The 20,316-nt window shown below is 38.1% G+C and overlaps 1 protein-coding gene across 2 annotated transcripts in view; it reads right to left on the bottom strand.

The window, feature by feature from the left end:
• Positions 1–999: 999 nt before the first annotated feature.
• The window catches only part of ppp4r3b.S (protein phosphatase 4 regulatory subunit 3B S homeolog), a 44,251-nt gene continuing 24,934 nt past the window's right edge, over positions 1,000–20,316 (bottom strand). Inside the window, exons 6-17 of one of the 2 annotated variants that reach the window (XM_041563895.1) lie at positions 20,134–20,250; positions 19,105–19,221; positions 17,755–17,886; positions 17,258–17,308; positions 15,422–15,524; positions 13,730–13,771; positions 12,689–12,847; positions 12,195–12,364; positions 10,825–10,964; positions 6,076–6,260; positions 5,074–5,276; positions 1,000–2,643 (exon numbers count right to left, since the gene is read on the bottom strand). In XM_041563895.1, the coding sequence (XP_041419829.1) occupies positions 2,548–2,643; positions 5,074–5,276; positions 6,076–6,260; positions 10,825–10,964; positions 12,195–12,364; positions 12,689–12,847; positions 13,730–13,771; positions 15,422–15,524; positions 17,258–17,308; positions 17,755–17,886; positions 19,105–19,221; positions 20,134–20,250 (1,515 nt within the window). In that variant the 3' untranslated portion in view covers positions 1,000–2,547. 2 annotated transcript variants of the gene reach the window in all.

The raw sequence follows: 20,316 nt of genomic DNA, 5'->3' as shown, positions 1-20,316 counted from the left end.
CAAATCCTCATTTGCATATGCAAATGAGGATTTGGTTTCGGTATTTGACCGAATCTTTCGCAAAGGATTCGGCCGAATCCAAAATAGTGGATTCGGTGCATCCGTAATATTTAGATACTGAACAGCATTAGTACTTTTAGTTCAACTGTCATTTTCCATTGTTTAATAGTGATGTGCAGGGACCCACACTTAACTCGCCCACTCCAATTCTCTGATGTCATGAGAGGGGGCAGGGCAAGTGCGAGTCTATAATCAAAGACCACTGGAAGAAGAATCGGGAGGGGAGAGCAGAAGAAGAGCTCTCCCCTAACCGGCCCAACCGCCAGGTTTTGGACCAGCCTGTGCATCACTAGTGTCTAATGAAAGAAATGCTGCATGCATCAAAATGCCCAATAAAAAGGAACAAATTGGCTCATGTGCCTCAGGTGCACTTAAAATTGCCTCCAACTACATCTCTAGAGATGCACCAAATTCAGGATTCTGCCAAATCCAGACACTACAAACTACAATGAGAAAGGTTCAGAATTCGACAAAGTCACAGAAAGAAGAATTTGTTGCCTCCCTAGTGTGTAGGAGGGACCTACAGTTCACACAATAGTTCATGTTTACAGTGAGGAAAAGCAGATCCACTCGGGGTGCCAGTTTTTTTTTTATCCCCTTCACAGTGAATTGATTCACTAACCAGGAGCACTGGCCCAGGACTGTGATACTTTTCAGCCATCTTTGACTATATAATCACTATACCAGAAGTGTCATCATCAAAAGTGGGTGGAGCAGAAACAAGTTTTGTAAAACTTTAAATGGAGTAAAATATAGACAATATTACATAAGAAATTTGGATGAGACCCGCACCTGAAAACCCTGGGTGCCTGACCGGCTGCAGGACTCTACCATCCCCCCTCCTCAATTTGACATCCAAGCTTGAATGAAAGTGACAGAAACCCTAAGGCAGCCCGGCAGCCCCCCCCCGGCCCATTTCAACAAAATCAAACCAAAAACTTTTTGGAATTACAGGGTCACATTTTAATTCCTGAATTTGTACAGTTCAATAATATCACCACATGTATACAAATGGTGGAAAACAAGTACAGTGGTATTTCATACAAAATAAATTTCTGTTTTATGGAAAAAAAACCTATACTTCATATCTACACAGACAGCCCATCTTTCCAAATCGCTAAAATCAAATTGAAACTACAAAAAAAAAAAAAAAATCTCCAAAAACTGGGAAAAATTAATGAAAACTATTTCCAGGAGCAATAAACCCAGAACATAGGGAAAAGGGGTAACTGATGTGGAAGATTGCAGCTGGTATAAGATCTCTTAAAACAGGAAATCAGGATAAGGGGGAGAATGGCTCGGGGAAGGGGGGTTCTTATTGAGGATGATCGCAGATCATATATGGGTGAATATTAAAATATTTACAGTTGGTGAAACGCGGTTTGTTTTTGCTTTTCAAAAATGAGCATCTGGCTCCACTGATGTGTGTGTTTGTTGCGCAATGCATTTACATCCATGGAATGTGCAGTCAATCAGGATCTAGAAAAAGCGTTTCAGAAAAATTAGCGTTCCGATTGCACAGATTTATGGAGCTGCATATACGGACTGTCTCAAATTCATGGACTTTTAAGCCAGAAAAATTTTGAATCATATTGCAAAACTTGTATTTTCCTGACGTTAACCCTTTGGTATATATAGTTCTCCGTCGAGTATGTGGGTCACACCAAGGAAGCCGAGTGCAATGACAAACAAATGGGTTTGGGTCTAACACTGCGAGAGATCGAGGCACTGGTTTAGAGGTCGCCGGAGGGATTCCAGACGCGGGTTTTGGAAGCTACTGATCCTTGGCGGCAGTTATTTCTGGAAGTGCCGGACACAGGACGGGCTGCTTGGAACAAAACTGTCCATTTTGACTTCAGCTTTTGTTGTTTTTTTAGTAAAATACACACTGAAAAGGTTTTTTTTTTTTCGTTTTTTTTCTTTTTTAGATTTTAAAATTGAACATGCACTACAATGCTGCTTTGGCTACCTTCCCACCCAAACTATGGGAGACTTGGTGTTACATTTACAAAGAATGGTCCCGAGGCTGTATCCTAAAGGTTTCATTTCTTTAATAACGGATTTTGTTTCCCTTCAACGGACATTAAAAATAGGCAATTGATAAAAGACTATGGCCAGCACCATTTAAAAAAAAAAAAAAAAAAAAATGAAAGATTACTGGGTGTGCAACTGAAAGCGTCTTGCTTTTATTTCGGGAGAGGACTTACATCTTTGGGCAAACCTGCAACATTGCATTTTAGTATAAATGTTCCACTTTGCCCCCTTCTCAAACACAAGATGCGTGTTGCATTCAAGCTGTTGTAGGTTGTAGTCGTAGCTAACCCACCCTGAAATACTAGAAAGGTTCCATGGAAGCTTGGCGCTATCGCTCTGCCACAGCTGTTTGGCTATGTCCACACGGTTTCAAGAGGGGGAGCTGATTCACTAAGCTTATGAACATCAGTTGCGTCATTGAAGAATCCCCACACAATATCTGTCAGCTTCGTTTTATGAACCAAGACGAGGTCTTTTTCTAGGGGATGTGTCTTCCTCCTCTTCTTCGTCTTCATCATCTGGATAATCCACTAGGCCGATGAGACTCCCCTGGTAATGATAATGTACAACAAAAAGTTTTAAAAAAAAGTGCACATTAAAGCGATACCGACACTAAAAAACTACTTTTTAAAATATAAATGTACATTAAAAGTTACCTATAGGTCATGTTGATCGTTTTTTGCAGAGAGGTTTGTTTTTGTAAGTTATTGTTAGTTGAAGTTTCTAAACCCGACTGTTTTGCCAACCTGACTGTCCCATCTTAGCCTGTCAGTTAAAGTTTCTAATGTTAACAGACTCCTGCTGCACAAATATGGCAGCCTCCTCATGCAGGAACATGGGGCATCAGACAGGTAACTTAAAAGCATTGTGCAAATACTTTATGGCAAAGTTATAAGTAGCTTTCAAAGGCAAAATTATGATAGATGTAAAACAGTTTAATTTCTGGTGTCAGTATCTCTTTAAGGGGGTTATTTATTAAAGGTCAAATTTATGTGATTTTTTATTTTTACTCTAATAAATTCGAATGTACTCACAACTCAAATGGGAGGTTATTTATTGAAAAACTCGGATGTCTAATATTCGATTGAATAGTCCTGACCCGAAAATTCAAACCAAATTTGAATTAAGTTTTCCTCCGAAAAAAGATTTGAATGTCAGGAAGGCATTGAAAAGTGAAAATTTGAACCTTAAAGGGATTCTGTCTTGATTTTTATCGTATAGTTTTTATTTCTAAATTACACTGCAAATAATTCACTCTACATTATAAAATTTCATTTCTGAACCAGCAAGTGTTTTCTTTTAGTTGTAATATTGGTGTGTAGGCGCCATCTCAGGTCATTTTGCCTGGTCATGTGCTTTCAGAAAGAGCCAGCACTTTAGGATGGAACTGCTTTCTGGCAGGCTGTTGTTTCTCCTACTCAATGTAACTGAATGTGCCACAGTGGGACCTGGATTTTACTATTAAGTGCTGTTCTTATATCAACCAGGCAGCTGTTATCTTGGGTTACGGAGCTGCTTTCTGGTTACCTTCCCATATTGTTCTGTTGTTAAGACTGCTGGGGGGGAGGGGTGATATCACTAAAAGGGCAATTTATTCTCAGCATTGTTGAATGTAAATATTAAAAACACTTATAATTGTTATTCTGCCAAGATTTTCCTACCTTCTAATAAGCCAAGATTGGCAAGACAAAAATATCTGCTCGTTTGATCTTTACCTGCGGGTATGATCTAACATTATGTGCCCTGGCTCAAGCAATGGATTATAATTGGTGCCTTGGAAGCTAATGACCCATAGGAATCCACCAATACAGGCATGGGACTCGTTATCCAGAATGCTCAGGACCGGATAATGGATTTTTCTGTAATTTGGATCTTCTATTAAACCCAAACAGGTTGTTTTTTTTACTTCCAATAAGGATTCATTTTATCTTAGTTGGGATGAAGAACAAGCTAATGTTTTATTATTACAGAGAAAGGGGCAATCATTTTTAAAAAATTTGGATCAAATGGAGTCTGTAGGAGAGGGCCTTTCCATAATTCTAAGCATTCTAAATAATGGGTTTTTGGATAACGGATCCCATACATGTACTTATTTTATCTGTCATATGGTTTCTGTCACGTTGCGGGGTAATACTACAGTTGCAGGTAGGAGATGTGGGATATTATTTTTTATTATTATATACAGGTAAGAAATGACATGTAGAATCAGGATCATAATTATGGAACTGTTAATTGACATAAGTTGCAGTGCCAGAGAGAAGCACAAAATGCAAATTTTCCAATTAGCATTTAAAGGCTTTAGAGTAGTTCCCCCTCTAAATGAACATGAATTATGATGTAGACAGTCTTGCAGAGAAAATTTGCCATTGCTCTTACTTTTTCTGGATTTTGATGTATAAAGATTTTTTGTACAGTAGCTCTACAGTTTTACATTTCAGCAGCTAGCTAGTTGCTAGGGTCCAGTTTGCCCCGACAACCAGGCAGCAGTTGAATAAGAGATTTAAAGAATAGAAAGATGATAAAAAAACAAAAAAACAATAAAATTGTAGCAGAGATCAGTGACGCAGGGGAGAAAAGCAAATGATTAAATTATAGCAAAAAAAAAAAAAAAATTGAAGACTAACTGAAAAGGTGCTAAGAAATAGAGAAACATAGTAACATAGAAAAAACTAACAAAGCTGATCTACCCCTGACCTGCTAGCATAATTAACATTGTGTACAAGGGGCTTTGTCTTATGGTCTATTAAAGAGAAAAAGGGAAGGATTGTTTATCCAGAAAGCTCCAATCTAAAGAAATTGTATTTTCCAAAGAGCCCTGTATAATTAGGTATAGGAATAAAAGATGCCATAGATAGAAAAATGCCTAACAGTCCTCTGGCTTAAAAGAGACTTGCGCATCCCGTTCCTTCTTCGTTCCATAATCGTCAAGTTAAAGAGTCAGATTCTCTTGGCTGTTGCCAAATACAAAGATGGACTCACCTTAGTAGATGCCACTGTGGTAGTCAAGCTTGTATTTTTGGAGGAAGATCCATTAGAAGTTGCTGGTGGTGTGTGAGCTGCCACAGACTTGCTGTTTGTACTATTTGCCCCATTAGCTGCACTAACTGAGTGAGAGAAGGTGAATTTAAACCCTCCGACGGATGTCCTCTTTGGAAGATTTTCTTTATCTTCAAGCTCTTTAGCTTTTTTAAAAAAAAGATGTTGCCAGTGTTAAAATAATCAGTATTTGAAACAACAAAGGTAATCAGTCTGTACAAGGATGTAGGCATTACTACAGCAAAACTATAAAAGAATTGTTGGAGCCCTGTATATAAGAGGGGTGCCAAACCTCATTACTACAGTGAACTATCAGAACTGTGCTTTCAACTCAAAGTTGCAGTAGACAAATCAAATGAACTGCTGATCTCGGCATCTGAAATGGTGCAATTTAGCACCATGTTAGTAAAACCAGAAGTTTCAATATCAAACCTTTCAAATGGTTTAAAATTGAAATTGTTAAACAAACCAAAACTGTCACTACATAAAATCTAAAGACTCATCAAGCTGCTCTCATCTGATTTTTGAAAGTTGAAAAGCTTGGTGAAATTACAACTTACGTACAGATGGAGCAAACTTTGCTTTGACCTTACAAAAACAAGAGAAAGATATATAGATAGAGCTAGAGACCTAGAGATAGGTAGACAGAAAGAGAGAAACCGAGATAGAATATATATATATAGATATAGATATAGAGAGAGAGAGAGAGAGAGAGAGAGAGAGAGAGAGAGAGAGAGAGAGAGAGAGAGAGAGAGAGAGAGAGAGAGAGAGAGAGAGAGAGAGAGAGATTGCAACAGATTTAAGATCTAAAGTGCAGTTTTTTTTATAATTATGATAGTGTTAATGTATCAGTGGTGCGCAAACATTCCAGAATTCATAGCTATAGACAGTACTGATTTGCTGGCCAAAGCACAGGGATTCCTTGCTAAATGGCAAATCCAATACCTTTTTTAGTTTCCAGAAATTTTTCATAACCTTCAGGAAAGTCATCCTCTGGTTTCGTTTTTTCCACAGGGGGTACAACCGCTTCCCCTTCCTCTTCATCGTCTTCATTAAACCACAATTCCTCGTCATCCTCCAGTGCTCTTGCATCTCTTCGAAATCGGTTACTGCGCAATATAGATGGTACACTAAGAGGGAAAAAAACCCACAAGGTAAAGAGATCACTTGCCTCTTTTCCAATACCAATATCATGTACAGACATTTACATTCTGTTCCTTTGTAACCCCCATTAACATCTACAGTTGCGTTCAGAATATAGCAGGGTCTTTAAAAAAAAAAAAAAAAAAAAGTAAATAAAGCTCAAAATCCTTATAATAGGTTTTTTCCCATCCACAAAACTGCACATTCTATTCCAAATCAAAACATGGAAAAATGAATCAAATTTGTGTTATTCCTTTACAGAAAGTGAAGAAAAGGGAATATTAGGCTGTTCCAAATAAATAGCAGTGTCTGCATTCTTTTTTACAAACTAAAACATTCACTGTATAAACTGAAAAATGTTTCATGATTTTGCTTTCCTTTGAATCGCTGAACTAATATTTAGTTATCTAAACTGTGTTTCTGAGAACTGCTGCACATCTGTGTTGTATGGAGTCCACCAACTTCTGGCACCTCTTACATTCCACAATTCTTCTGCATTTCTTGCTTTTGCCTCAGAAACAGCATTTTTTGTCACCCCACAAGTTTTCTATTGGATTAAAGTCCGGAGATTGGGCTGGTCACTCCATAACATCAATCTTGTAGGCATGTTAGCAAAATGTTGCTCATTTACTGGTGTGTTTGAGGTTGTTGTCTGCTGTATTGAAGCTCATCCATGATCCCTGGTACAGTTAGGTCTATAAATCTTTGGACAGAGACAACTTTTTTTCTAATTTTGGTTCTGTACATTACCACAAGAAATTTAAATGAAAACCCAGATGCAGTTGAACTGCAGACTTTCATCTTTAATCCAATGATTTGAACAAAAAGATTTCATAAAAATGTGAGGACCTAAAGCAGGGGTGTCCAACCCGCGGCCCGCATGCGGCCCGGAATGGAGATCCGTGCGGCCCAGCAGGAAGCAATCTGTTTGCCATGTTGCGCGTCAGAGCAAAGGCACGCCTCCTCTCCCCACAGCTTTGCTGGACTGGCTGCAGCCTCTCTACTGTGCGCACGGTGCGTGTGACATCACCGCCGGCGCTCTGCGTGTGATGTCAGCGCCGGCGCTCTGCGTATGATCTCCGCACCAGTCTCCCCAACGGCTGCTAGCTGCTGCTAGCTAGCAGCTACTGTTTGGCGCCAATTTCCTGGCTTTGCTGGGCCCTGCCCCCTCTTGTCTGGCAGCGTGATAAAGGCACACAAGAGAGAGAGCAACTCCCAAAACTATGTGGCTCATCTCCTGCCTAATGAAAGGCTAGCTTCAGCCTGCAGCTTACTGGCAAGTCTGGCACTCTTGCACTCCACAGCAACCAATTATGATTACCTCAGCTCCCCCTGGTTCAGCACAATACACCCGCACAGTATTTTTACAGGTACAGAATTTTTTACTCTTTTAGTCTGTCTTAGTGCTTTGCATTTGATATGATAAATTTGGAAGTAGGGATTTGTGTAATAACACCCCTGGGCCATATACCTATTCCATAATTTTCTGGAATTATTATTTTTACTAAATTCACTGTGTGTAGGTCTGTAGGATAAGGTATTAATTCACTATTAAATCTATTTGACAACCAATTTGTTCACTCAACTTATTTATTCAATCATGTTAATTAAAGAGCAGTGCAATAAATTTGAATTAATACAAAAATGAATTAAAAAGAAATGAATTCCCAAGCCCCCTGTGATTCCCAATAATCAATTGATTTGTTTTTTAAGATAATTAATTATGAGGTAAATGTACTTAATAGCTTATAAGTGCATTGCAATGAATAATCACTTCTTAATTAAATTCACAGTTCATAGTATCAAAAATAGAGAATAAATTTTGTAACTGAAAAATGAATTATAAATAAATTGTTTATTCAACTTCAAAAGTAGCCCAAACATAGCACAATATGTGCAGTGAAATAAAAAAAATTTTATGAAAATACGCCAGTTACAAATTGGGCCTCTTAGTTACGCCCCTGGTGATGGTCAAGTCTGTACCTACCATTTTGCTTTGTTGTAAAATTAGCAAAACAGTGAAAATTTTAAAAAGGCATATTTTCACATACATTCATTTATTTTTAAGACTTTTTTTTTACTGCAAATATTGAACTATTTTTGGGCTACCTTTGAAGTGCCACTTGGCTAGTTTTGGGCCGATTTTGAAAATTAGACCTGGCAACCCTGAGAAGGTTGCTCTATATTTGTCCCATATTCCAGTGTATAGCTCAATCTGGTTATCTAGCTGGTATTGTAGTTAATTTCTGTGTATTTCCTTTATTTTTATAAATCAAAAGTGTTGTGTATTTCATGTGCAGCCCCAGAAAATTTTTCTTCTTCAAATGTGGCCTAGGGAAGCCAAAAGGTTGGACACCCCTGACCTAAAGCCTTTTTTAACACAATCACTTCATTTCCGGGGCTCAAAAGTAATTGGAACATTGACTCAAAGGCTATTTCACAGGCAGGTGTGGGCAATTCCTTCGTTATATCATTATAAATGAAGCAGATACAAGCCCAGGAGTTGATTTGAGGGGGGGTGCTTGTATGTGGAAGATTTTGCTGTGAACAGACAACATGTGGTCAAAGGAGCTCTCCATGCAGGTGAAACAAGCCATCCTTAAGCTGCAAAAACAGAAAAAACCCATCCGAGAAATTGCTCCAATATTAGGCGTGGCAAAATCTACAGTTTGGTTCATCTGGAGAAAGAAAGAAAGCACTGGTGAACTCAGCAACGCAAAAAGACCTGGACATCCACGGAAGACAACAGTGGTGGATGATCGCAGGATCATTTTCATGGTGAAGAGAAACCCCTTCACATCAGCCAAACAAGTGAACAACACTCTCCAGGAGGTAGGCGTATCGATATCCAAGTCTACCATAAAGAGAAGACTGCATGAAAGTAAATGCAGAGGGTGCACTGCAAGGTGCATCAAGAATAGAATTGGACTTTGCGGGAAATGATGAATGATGGCAAGAAAAAAGTATGGAGAAGGCGTGGAACAGCTCATGATCCAAAGCATACCACATCTCTATAAAACATGATGGAGGCAGTGTGATGGCTTGGGCGTGCATGGCTGTCAGTGGCACTGGGACACTAGTGTTTATCCATGATGTGACACAGGACAGAAGCAGCCGAATGAATTCTGATGTGTTGAGAGACACTGTCTGCTCAAATCCAGCTAAATGCAGTCAAACTGATTGGGAGGAGTTTCATAATGACTCAAAACATATGGCCAAAGCAACCCAGGAGTTTAATAAAGCAAAGAAGTGGAATATTCTTGAATGGCCAAGTCAGTCACCTGATCTGAACTCAATTGAGCTGCATTTCACTTGTTGAAAACTAAACTTCGGACAGAAAGGCCCACAAACAAACAGCAACTGAAAGCCGCTGCAGTAAAGGCCTGGCAGAGCAGTAAAAAGGAGGAAACCCAGAATCTGGTGAGGTCCATTAGTTCAAGACTTCAGGCTGTCATTGCCAGCAAAGGGTTTTCAACCAAGTATTAGAAATTAACATTTAATTTTCAGTTTTTTAATTTGTCTAATTACTTTTATGAAATTAAGTGTTTGTGTTAAAAAAAACATTTTTATGCAATCTATTTGTTCAACCCACTGAATAAAAGCTGAAAGTCTGCAGTTCAACTGCATCTGAGTTGTATAAAATTCATTGTGGTAATGTACAGAACCAGAATTAGAAAAAAAGTTGTCTCTGTCTAAAGATTTATGGGCCTAATTGTATGTGATAAATAGGTCCCACACCATAGTATAAGAAACATTACCATATCATGATGCTTGTGCCACCATGTTTCACTGTCTTCACAGGGTACTGTGGCTTGCATTTAGTGTTTGGGGGTCGTCTGCCAAACTGTCTGTGGCCCCTAGACCCAAAAAGAACAATCTTGCTTTCATCAGTCCATAAAATGTTGTGCCATTTCTCTTTAGGCCAGTCAATGTGTTCTTTGGCAAATTGTAAGCTCTTCAGCACATGGCTTTTTTCAACAATGGGAATTTGCAGGGGCTTCTTGCTGATAGCTTGGCTTCTACAGACCATCCTGGTGATGATCATTGGCCGAGTCTTTGCCATTTGACCATTCTTCTATCCATTCAAATGGTAGTTTTCCATTTTCTTCCACATCTTAAAGGCTTTGGTGCCATTTTAAAGCATTTGAGATACTTTTAGCTGAGCAACCTCTCATTTTCCCCTCTCCAGTCAACTTTTTAATCAAAGTATGCTGTTCTGATGTCTGGAACAACCCATTCTACTCAGATTTTCAGTGAGAAACACACTATAACCAGCATGCACAACATTTGCTCCTTCCTTCATTAAATAAGGGCCGTAATTAACACCGGTTTGTTCACAGAATGAATGACCTAGCTAATTGAAATCCACACTGCTATTTGGAACACGCCTCAATTAATGATTCAATTACACTGAATCAGTGGCATGTGTGATATCTAACAAAGGTGTGTTCTTTGCCAAGTCCAGGCTACTCGCGTGCCATATTAAAGCCCTCTTTTAGCCTACATACACACAGACCCATAGAAAGGACAATGTCAATTATTTTTCATTACCTGCTTAACTTTTGACTTTGACGATCCTTTTCTTGTTCATATCTAGTTTTCAGTCCTTTAAATGTTTGAACATATTCAATGGATTCAAGTGCTTTATAAAAATTTTCTACTATGTGTGATGTTAAAGACTTGATATCTTCCTGTAGAAACAAAACGATTATTGGATAAGTTAACAGTGCCAAGAGAAAAAGAAATGCAGCTGTTCTTGCTGTTCACTCAATTTAAATATTCTGCAGCATGAAACAGATAAAATACTGCATTCAAAGATACACTGCATTTATTGGAGGGGTGACTATGGTGAAACCTTTTCTGCACTTGCCCGACTGTCGGTTCTTCATAGCTTGAATGTTATGCAGAAATGTGCTTGCCTCACTCATGCCTGGACTCTGATAAACCATGGTTTGTCCTGATTAGAAAATCCAGCAGTGTCCACCACCGTCCTATCCTGCCAATATTAACTTCCTTGTCTTTAACAGAATACCAAGCTTTGCCTTGCCAGCACCACGCCTGTCTATGACTAGTACCAGGAATTTCTCTACTCCTCACTAACCTCTTCTGGTAGCCATTAGCTGTTACAACTAGTCTGAGAGCCCTTGTTTGATAGTTAGCTACAATATACCATTGGTTTGTGCTCCCTATGCCTAGATATATTAGAATCTGACTCCAACTCAAAGACTACATTTATAGACATATTGCTAAGAAGGGGAAAGGGAAGAGTATGGGGAAAAGGAAGAGTAAGGGGAAAGGGAAGAGTAGGGGGAAAGGGAAGAGTAAGGGGAAAAGGAAGAGTAAACTGATTTAAAGGAATTAAGTGTAAACATAAAAACTGGGTAAACAGATAGACTAAGCAAAATAAATGTTTCTAATATAGTTAGTTAGCCAAAAATGTAATGTATAAAGGCTGGAGTGACTGGATGTCTAACATAACAGAATACTACTTCCTGCTTTTCAGCGCTCGGTTTCCACTGATTGGTAAACAGGCAGTAACCAATCAGTGCTAAGGATCAATTGCAACTTACTGAACAGTTATGTCCCATGTGCCCCCCTTTAAAGTCACTGACTAACTCAAGAGTTAGAGAGCTGAAAAGCAGGAAGTAGTGTTCTGGCTATTATGTTAGACATCCAGTCACTCCAGCCTTTATACGTTACATTTTTGGCTGACTAACTATATTAGAAACATTTTTTATTTTGCACAGCCTATTTATCAAGTTTTTATGTTTACACTTAATTGTTCCTTTAAGAAACAATACAGATTTCTTAATGGATTATATTGAGAAAAGTTCTAATTTAAATGAGATAAGGCTTAAACGTTTGGTTTTAAGGTTTTCTTTTACAGGGAAGCTTAATATAGAATTCTGTGATTTACTTACCACTCGTATAAATTCAAACAGTTCAATTATGGCAGAATTTAGGAGATTGTATCTTGTTCCATTATCCAGAAGTGCATGAATAACTGGCTCAAAGAGGTTCCCCTTTATGATATACCGGTTGTAAAACTCATCCTTCAAGCCAATTATCCTTCTCATAAAACGTAAAGCACCTAGAAGAAGAATGGAAAAAAAATAAATAAAAAAAAAGTAGGAACGCTGCACACAATTTTTTGGGGACAGTAGCAGTGATGACCTAACAAGTTCATAAGTGAACTAGTCACTGCAAGCACAAACAAACATCTTGAAGAATGAAAGGAGTGGGTGGAAGCAGCATGGTTTGCATTCATTTACTTGTATGTATGTATATTTTTTATTTATTTAGAACTGATGAGGGTCAATACAGTAATATAACTGCATGAGACACTAAGCACACTAATATTAATTGCAGATAAAATTGGCTTATTAAATTAAAATGAAAGATGAAAAATACTTACAAAGAGCTAGAAAGGTATGCTTCGAGTTCATTAGAATTAACACCCTCCGCAGCAAATCCTTGTTCATAATGTAGTTTTTGATGTGATAGGTGTGATGCTCCACACAAAATGTAAGTAATTCTAAAATTAAGGCAAGCAGCTGGGCAGTCTGGAAATTATCTAAAGGAAAGAGAAGAAGAACTATTCAGTAAAGATACAGCTTCCATCCCAAATGTACTGCTACATGTATTTGTGTTTCCAGAGCAATACTTCAAGGAAATCAACTATTAATGGGAAAATATACACCCATATTTAACATGCCATACAATTGGGCAATTGCAAAGTTATGTTATAATTATGGATGCACCGAATCCAGGATTCGGCCAGGATTAACCTTTTTCAGCAGAATTCGGACGAATCCTTCTGCTCGGGAGAACCGAATCCTAATTTGCATATACAAATTAGGGGCAGGGAGTGAAATAGCGTGACTTTTTGTCACAAAACAAGTAAAAAAAGTTCCTTTCTACCCCTAATTTGCATATTTGGCCAAATCTTTCGCAAAGGATTCAGGGGTTCGACTGAACTCAAAATAGTGGATTCGGTGCATCCCTAATTATCACTGAAACCAAACCATAGAGGGAACAAGGCTATGCAAGTTCTATACTAACAGAGCAACTCCTGTTTTAGTATCGGAGTGCTGCTAGGAGTGAGGTTGAGGTTACTCACTGGTGATCCACTGATCCAACCATTTTGTTAGTCTGCATTGGCTGCTAGAATAGCCTTGGCCATACATCATTCAAACTATCTAAACATTTATAAGACTAAATAGGATATTACAGGTAATTTCCAGAAAAATATATAAAACAATAGGCTATGCCCAACTGTTATCTAGCCAAGTGAAATATAATGGCTGCAAATAGAAAAAAATCGATTAAATTACTATAGTACACCAGCTTAAACATACAATGACAGGGTTATAATGGTTTTCTATAGATTTTACGTCTAGGAAACTGTTTCAGCCTTACAGTTGAATAAAACCATATAAATAAATAAATAACTTACCCGGACAAACTGTGCTAGTCTTGATAGAGCCAAGAACTGCATCTAAAAAATAAAGATGTTTTTTACATCTGAGAGACGTCCTTAGGTATTGGCTTATATGAGGTACCCTGGCAAAAATGTATAACTTTACAATGCTAAGGAGTAAGTGTGAACCTGATGAAGGACAATAAATAAATGAACACCAGTGGAAAGTGTACATTAGCATCATAAGAAAAAATGGTAATAGGATTTTGCAACTGAACAAAATAAACCTAACAAAATCAATCAAACCACATGACGTATGGTTCCAAAAAAAAGACTCAAACAAAGTCACCACTACCTAAAATTAGGCAGGCTACTCCCCAAGTATAATTAGTGTGAATAAGAAATTATTCCCTATTAAGGAGGCGATACAACAAAATAGGGATAAAGGATATAAGTTAGGTCTCTTCTATATTGGGGACAATTCGCAGAGTATTGTTAATACTACTAACTCTATATCCCTATCCTATTTTTTCATCTCATTCTTATTAAAGAATAATTTCTTATTCATGCTAATTTTAATCTACATTTGGAATAAATTGTTAAAAATAAGTGCTAACCCTGCGGATCCAACATCCATAGAAAAGCACTCGGTTTTGCTTCAGAGAGAACGGTGGGTTGAATTTGGGTTGCTGTGAATTCGCTGTGGGAGCAACCCACTGCTGCATTAGAGAGCTGGCCCTGTGGTGTCCATAATGCTTTAAATAACAGTACAGGTCCGTTATCTGAAAATCTGTTATCCAGAAAGCTCTGAATTACGGAAAGGCTGTCGCCCATAGTCTCCATTTTATCCATATAATCCAAATTTTTAAATATTTACATGTTTTTATTGTAGACTTAAAGGGGAACTCCAGTTTCCAAAGCAAAATTTGATAAAAAGGCTCACATAACACAGAAACCCCTAACATACCCATCACAGTTACCGGTTTCTTCAAAAAGTATAAAAAAAATTGCATTTTCTATGCTGAAATCCAGCTATTTTACAGTTCTTCTCTTTCTGCATCATTTGAAATCCTGGCAGGGAAGGAGGGACTAAACACGATGTTACAAATTGTAACAACTTCTCCACAGCTTACAGACAACATGCAGGAACTACATAACCCACAATGCATTTACTGTGATGTTCCATTTCTTATTGAAATCACATGTGCAGGGAATTGTGGGGTTTGGAGGATGCAGACCCTAGGGCAGATGGCTGTTCATACAAAGTAACAGTAATCAGCCAGCTCAACAAAGTAGCCCGACAGATCAGCAGGAGAGCAGGGGGCTAGGCTTAGGGAACTGTTCCAATTGAACAAAAATCGGCGAGCACTCCAAACCATTAAAAATCATGAAAAGTCTGCATATTTTTTAATTGATGTATATTGCAAAATTGCTTGAAATTATATTTACTTTAGGAAAAGCTTAAGTTACGTTTGTGTGGCGTTCCCCTTTAAGGTATGAAGATCCAAATTACGGAAAGAACCGTTATCAAGAAAAACTCAGGTCCCGAGCATTCTGGATAACAGAACCTATACCTGTGTTGGATATGATGGCAGAAAGGTGCAGCCAACTTCTTACCCAACATTACTTACACAATGCACAGTTCAAATGCAAAATACACAATGTATTAGTCGCATTGACATGAGAAAAACTATTTTGCCATAGGGACACAAGACGTTGTGGTTATACCTTTCTCCAGCTTATCTTCAGCTGTGTTGGCCAGGAGAGGAGCAGTAAGCACGTGCATACAATGGTTATAAAAGAAGTTCAAAAATTCACTTTTCTCCGTTTTCTGTAAAGAAAAAGCAGATTAACAAAGTCATCAGCAAATATGAAAGGAATAAGTTTACATATAGTAAATGTAATCTAAAAACTGAGGAAGACTGAAGTGAGGAAACAATTCTCATCACCTGGCATCACTTTAGCAGGCAGAGTAAATGTAAAATAATACAAGAAACGCTACGGTTATCATGAAGCATCATCTAATGAGTAATTCACAAGGCATGAGTAATAGCTATTTGGTTTAAATATCTAAATACTATGGCAATTCTGCTTACCAGATCAAAATGAGAACCAATTTAGCCAGTAAAATTTCCAGCAGAGTTGTACTTATCTAGTGTCTATCCATTCAAAAGAAAAAAAATGCAAACATGGCCAGATATAATAGTTAGCCAAACAGTTGTTTGCGCAGAAGTAAAATTAACTCTGCTTACACCAATTGTCTCCTCCTTGGTGAACCACCATTATGAACCTCAGGTGCACTGGAGTTAACTATGGAATGAAACAGCAGAACTTTGAGACCCAATGATACTTTTATGAAAATAAAATAAGTTGTGGCTGTCTGAATCCCCTTCATTACAATCATCGAAAAAGAAAGTTTGTATTTCTAACGAACAAAGATACCAATGTTATGTTAAGCAGCGTTTAGAAAAAAAAAAAAAAAAGACATTTATGCTATAAAGGGGCTGCTCGCCTTCCAACACTTCAGTTCAGTGTTTTCAAATAGTTCACCAGAAAACACTTTTTTCAATCACTTTCCATTCGTAACCATTTTTCTAATGCTGAAGCGTAATGTTTAATTTTTTCACCCTTTTACGTCTTTTCTAAAAAGGCAGGGGCGTCGTCGAGTGGATACATTTCTTATCTGTGTCCCTGCTGAGTTTCATAGTTCTTATAAATGATACAGTAGTTAAAGGAGAACTGTCGTGAGATATAGTGTTCTCTATCTTTAAAGTATTGCATAGTAAAGTTAATAAAAACGAATAGTGTTTTTTTAGAGTTAAATAGCCTTATCTCACCTCTGCATCCTCAACCTATCTTTTGCTAATCCCATGCAGCCAAACACAAAAGCAGCACAGTCTGTGACAAGGTGTCATCATAATCAGCTCCCAGTATGTTCCTCCTTCCTGACAAAGTCAGCCCCCCGACATGACTTCAGATCTGCCTCCACCTGGAGGATCCAATCATGCTGATCCCCCTCCCCACCAAAGCTGATGTCATAAAGCCTGACATTTGCAATGAATTATGGGGATTGTAGTTTAAATGTGACATTCATTCCATTAGTATGTTTAACCCTCCCCCTCCACAATCAGGGGTCCCCAACCTTTTTCCACCCGTGAGCAACATTCAGATGTAAAAAGAGATGGGGAGCAACACAAGCTTGAAAAATGTTCCTGGTTAGTACCAATTAGTTGTGATTGTGGACTGGCAACCTACAGGAGCTTCTGTTTTGTAGGGCACCTGGTTTTTGTGCAACCAACAATACTAGGGGAGATTATAGACATGAACAATACTAGGGGAGATTATAGACGAACAATACTAGGGGAGATTATAGGTGTGAAAAAAAAAAAAAAAACGCGCTAATCACATTAATCACACGCAGCAATTCGTTTTCTGAAGTCGACCGAAGTTTACTTGTGAGGCAACTTCGGAAAACGAACCGCTGCGTGTGATTGGTCGCCGCAAAAACAAGGCAATTAGTCGCCAGGCGACCAAATCTCCCCAAAACGCCCTGTGTTGACTTACCCTTAAACTACCGTTACCCCCATACAGAGTGTGGCTTCTATTAACCTGCACCTTTGGTAGTAGAAAAAAAAAATGAGAGCAAAAGGTGACCTGTGAACTTCAGTTTTGGAAAAGCAGTAAAAAATGTAAAGATATTTAAAAGTGTATATAAATATATCTGGCAATAATCTGAAAGTAGCTAAACTGGAAAAAAAAAAAAAAAAGTGTTTAGACGGTGAACAATCCCTTTAAAAAAATAGTCAAATAGCAATGTCTCCTATTATTAGGGGGCCATAAATGCCTAGAAGCTTTGTCATGCTGTTCTGCGAACCAACCAGCCTACATCATTATTCAGCCATTAGCATATACCAAACATGGCTATGTAATGCTCCAAAAGAGGGGAAATGTATAAATAGATAATTGGCAATATTTTATTTTTTTAAAGAGGTTAATTGGTTAAAGAGGAACTGGAAAGTTGTTCAGCACTTCAAAACTAAAATGAATTTATATATTCTTACATTAGCTGTTGCCAACATGTTCTCGGGGTCTATCAGAGTCCGAAGGAGTCCCATTAGCTGAACAGCCCCTCCAAGCTCTGGGTCACTGTCACAAATCATCTGCTCGATGACAACGTTAATGAGAAGAATGTCCTGTGAAGAAAAGAAAAGTGAATATGCATGTACAAAATTTTAAAATAACCCATTAAAAAGTGCAGAACTAACTTTGTTTGAGAAAAACAATTCACCCATGAAAAAGGGGGAAAAAAAAGCATTTTTCCCCCAACCTAGCTCAAAGACAAATAATGCACGTTTTTCTGTAACCGTGTTCATATTATTCATTCAGCATAATGTAAGAAATATACAGTCAACGTTATAAAGTAATTGGTATAGGTGCAGTTGTTTACTAAAGGTTTATCTACCTGTTAAAGGACTCATCTTTAAGCATTGATAAAATGATTCTGTGAGAATACTTTGTCAAAAGATTGTCAAGTATTTACCTCCTAAAGGGTCCACTCTTGACAGAAAACAGGATTAGATTGGGGTTGGATAACTGCTACAAGAAGCCTTAATCACTGTACAGAAAAGGGGGCATGAATACACATCCTAAAAACTATGCTCCAACACCCCACCATGTTTTCAACGGAAAAGCTCCTCAGGTCACATACCTACAGCACCTGCAGTGGCCCTTTTCTCTAACTTGCACTTTCAGACACAGCCACACATCTTATTCAAGTTGGAGGAGGTAGAAGCAATATATCAATATATTTTCAGCTAGCTGGAATGCACGTTTGCCAGCTTAAATCAACAGTTCAGTAAAAAAATAAAAACTGGGTAAATAGATAGGTTGTACAAAATAAAAAAGGTTTCTAATACAGTTAGTCATACATAAAATTTATAAAGGCTGGAGTGACTGGATGTCTAACATAATAGCCAGTAGTAATGTGCGGGTTGGGTTTTTCTTGAACAGCACCTTCCCGATGTCCGCTCTTCCACCACCCACAAAGTGGGTCTTTTATAGACCGCGCCAACCCACCCCACCAATGATGTCACAAAAGGGGTGGGGCAAGTAGGCGCGCAACTATAAAACTGGAACCCGAAGCCGGCAGTGTAAGGTGGCGGGCGGGGAGAACAGAAAGAAGAGCTCAACACGGACCCGCCCTCCACCTGCAAATGGGGGTGCGAGGTCAGCCCAAACCCGACCGACCCACGGGTGTCGGGCCGGCCTGCACATCACTAATAGCCAGAACTCTACTGCCTGCTTTGCAGCTCTCTTGGTTTCCACAAGGATATGACTTGTACAATGCTTTGTCTTAATTTAGAAAATGTGATTCCTATAAGCAAATTTAACAAAAACATGTCAGTTCTTACATCGTCGCTCTGTTGGGCTTCTTGCATGACAAATTCTCGGACCATAGATGGACTAAACTCTACTAGATAAGAAAATATATCCGTTGCAGCTGCTCTTACTTGCAAATCGTCCATGCCCTATAAGGAAGAGGTCATAACATGTAAATATTACAAGTAAAAGTAAATTAGAGGGCTTTATAGACATTTATAGACATTTTCAACTCAAATTAACTATGTAACCATGTAAATACAACCCTCACATGAGACAACAGAACACAGCCTACTGCAAATCGTTTGTTATTTATTACTGGAGTTATGAGCCTGGAATTTAACCTGTAACAAGCACGATCAAACAGATTACTAGCATTGTTTACAGTAGCCTACTGAATTGGCAACAACAATACTTTTCCTTCTGCAAATAGATAAAAAAAATTACACAGGTACACAGCTAGCATATGTTAAAGGTACACCAAAAAAATAAAAGTGTATTAAAGTACTAACAATATAATCTACTGCTGCCTTACACTAGTACAACTGGTGTGTTTGCTTCAGAAACTCTAATAAAGTTTATACAGTATAAGCAAGCTGATATGTAGCCATGGGGGCAGCCATTTAAAGCTGAAAAAAAGGAGAAAGGCACAGGATACACAGCAGATAACAAATAAGCTCTGTAGTATACAATGAGATTCGTCAGTACTTATCTGTTATCTACTGTGTATCCTGTGCTTGAATGGCTGCCCCAATGACTAGACAGCAGCTTGTTTATATAAACTATCTTAGAGTTTCTGAAGCAAACAGACCAGTTTTACCAGTGCATGGCAACAGTACATTATATTGTCATTTCTTTAAAACACAGATTTTTGGTGCTACTGTTCCTTTAAGTAGTACTTGGATGGTAGATGTATAAAATCAAGGCTTGTCTGGGCACAAAGGAATAGTCTACAAAAAAAAGCAGCTATTTTTACAAAACAGAAGTGGAAAATACATTGTCTCTAAATAGCAATGTATTATGTGCCACAGTGTTATTATGTAATAAGAAGGAATACTCACCATGACTATTTCCAGGGCAGGAAGAATTCCTAAATTTGCTAAGGTTTTGAAAAATGCATCTCTATTCTGAGGTTGTAACGTCTGGGAAAATGCACAAAACTCCTTAAAAAAATTCACCTGAATAATAGAAGAATTATTATTACAAAGAAACTATTTAGCGCTGCAGGCAAATCAAGCCGAACA

The sequence above is a fragment of the Xenopus laevis genome, chromosome 5S (genome assembly GCF_017654675.1).
Source record: "Xenopus laevis strain J_2021 chromosome 5S, Xenopus_laevis_v10.1, whole genome shotgun sequence".
In the NCBI taxonomy this organism is placed as follows: domain Eukaryota; kingdom Metazoa; phylum Chordata; class Amphibia; order Anura; family Pipidae; genus Xenopus; species Xenopus laevis.
The sequence above is the reverse complement of the archived record's forward strand: the minus strand, read 5'-3'. Positions and strand labels throughout refer to the sequence as shown.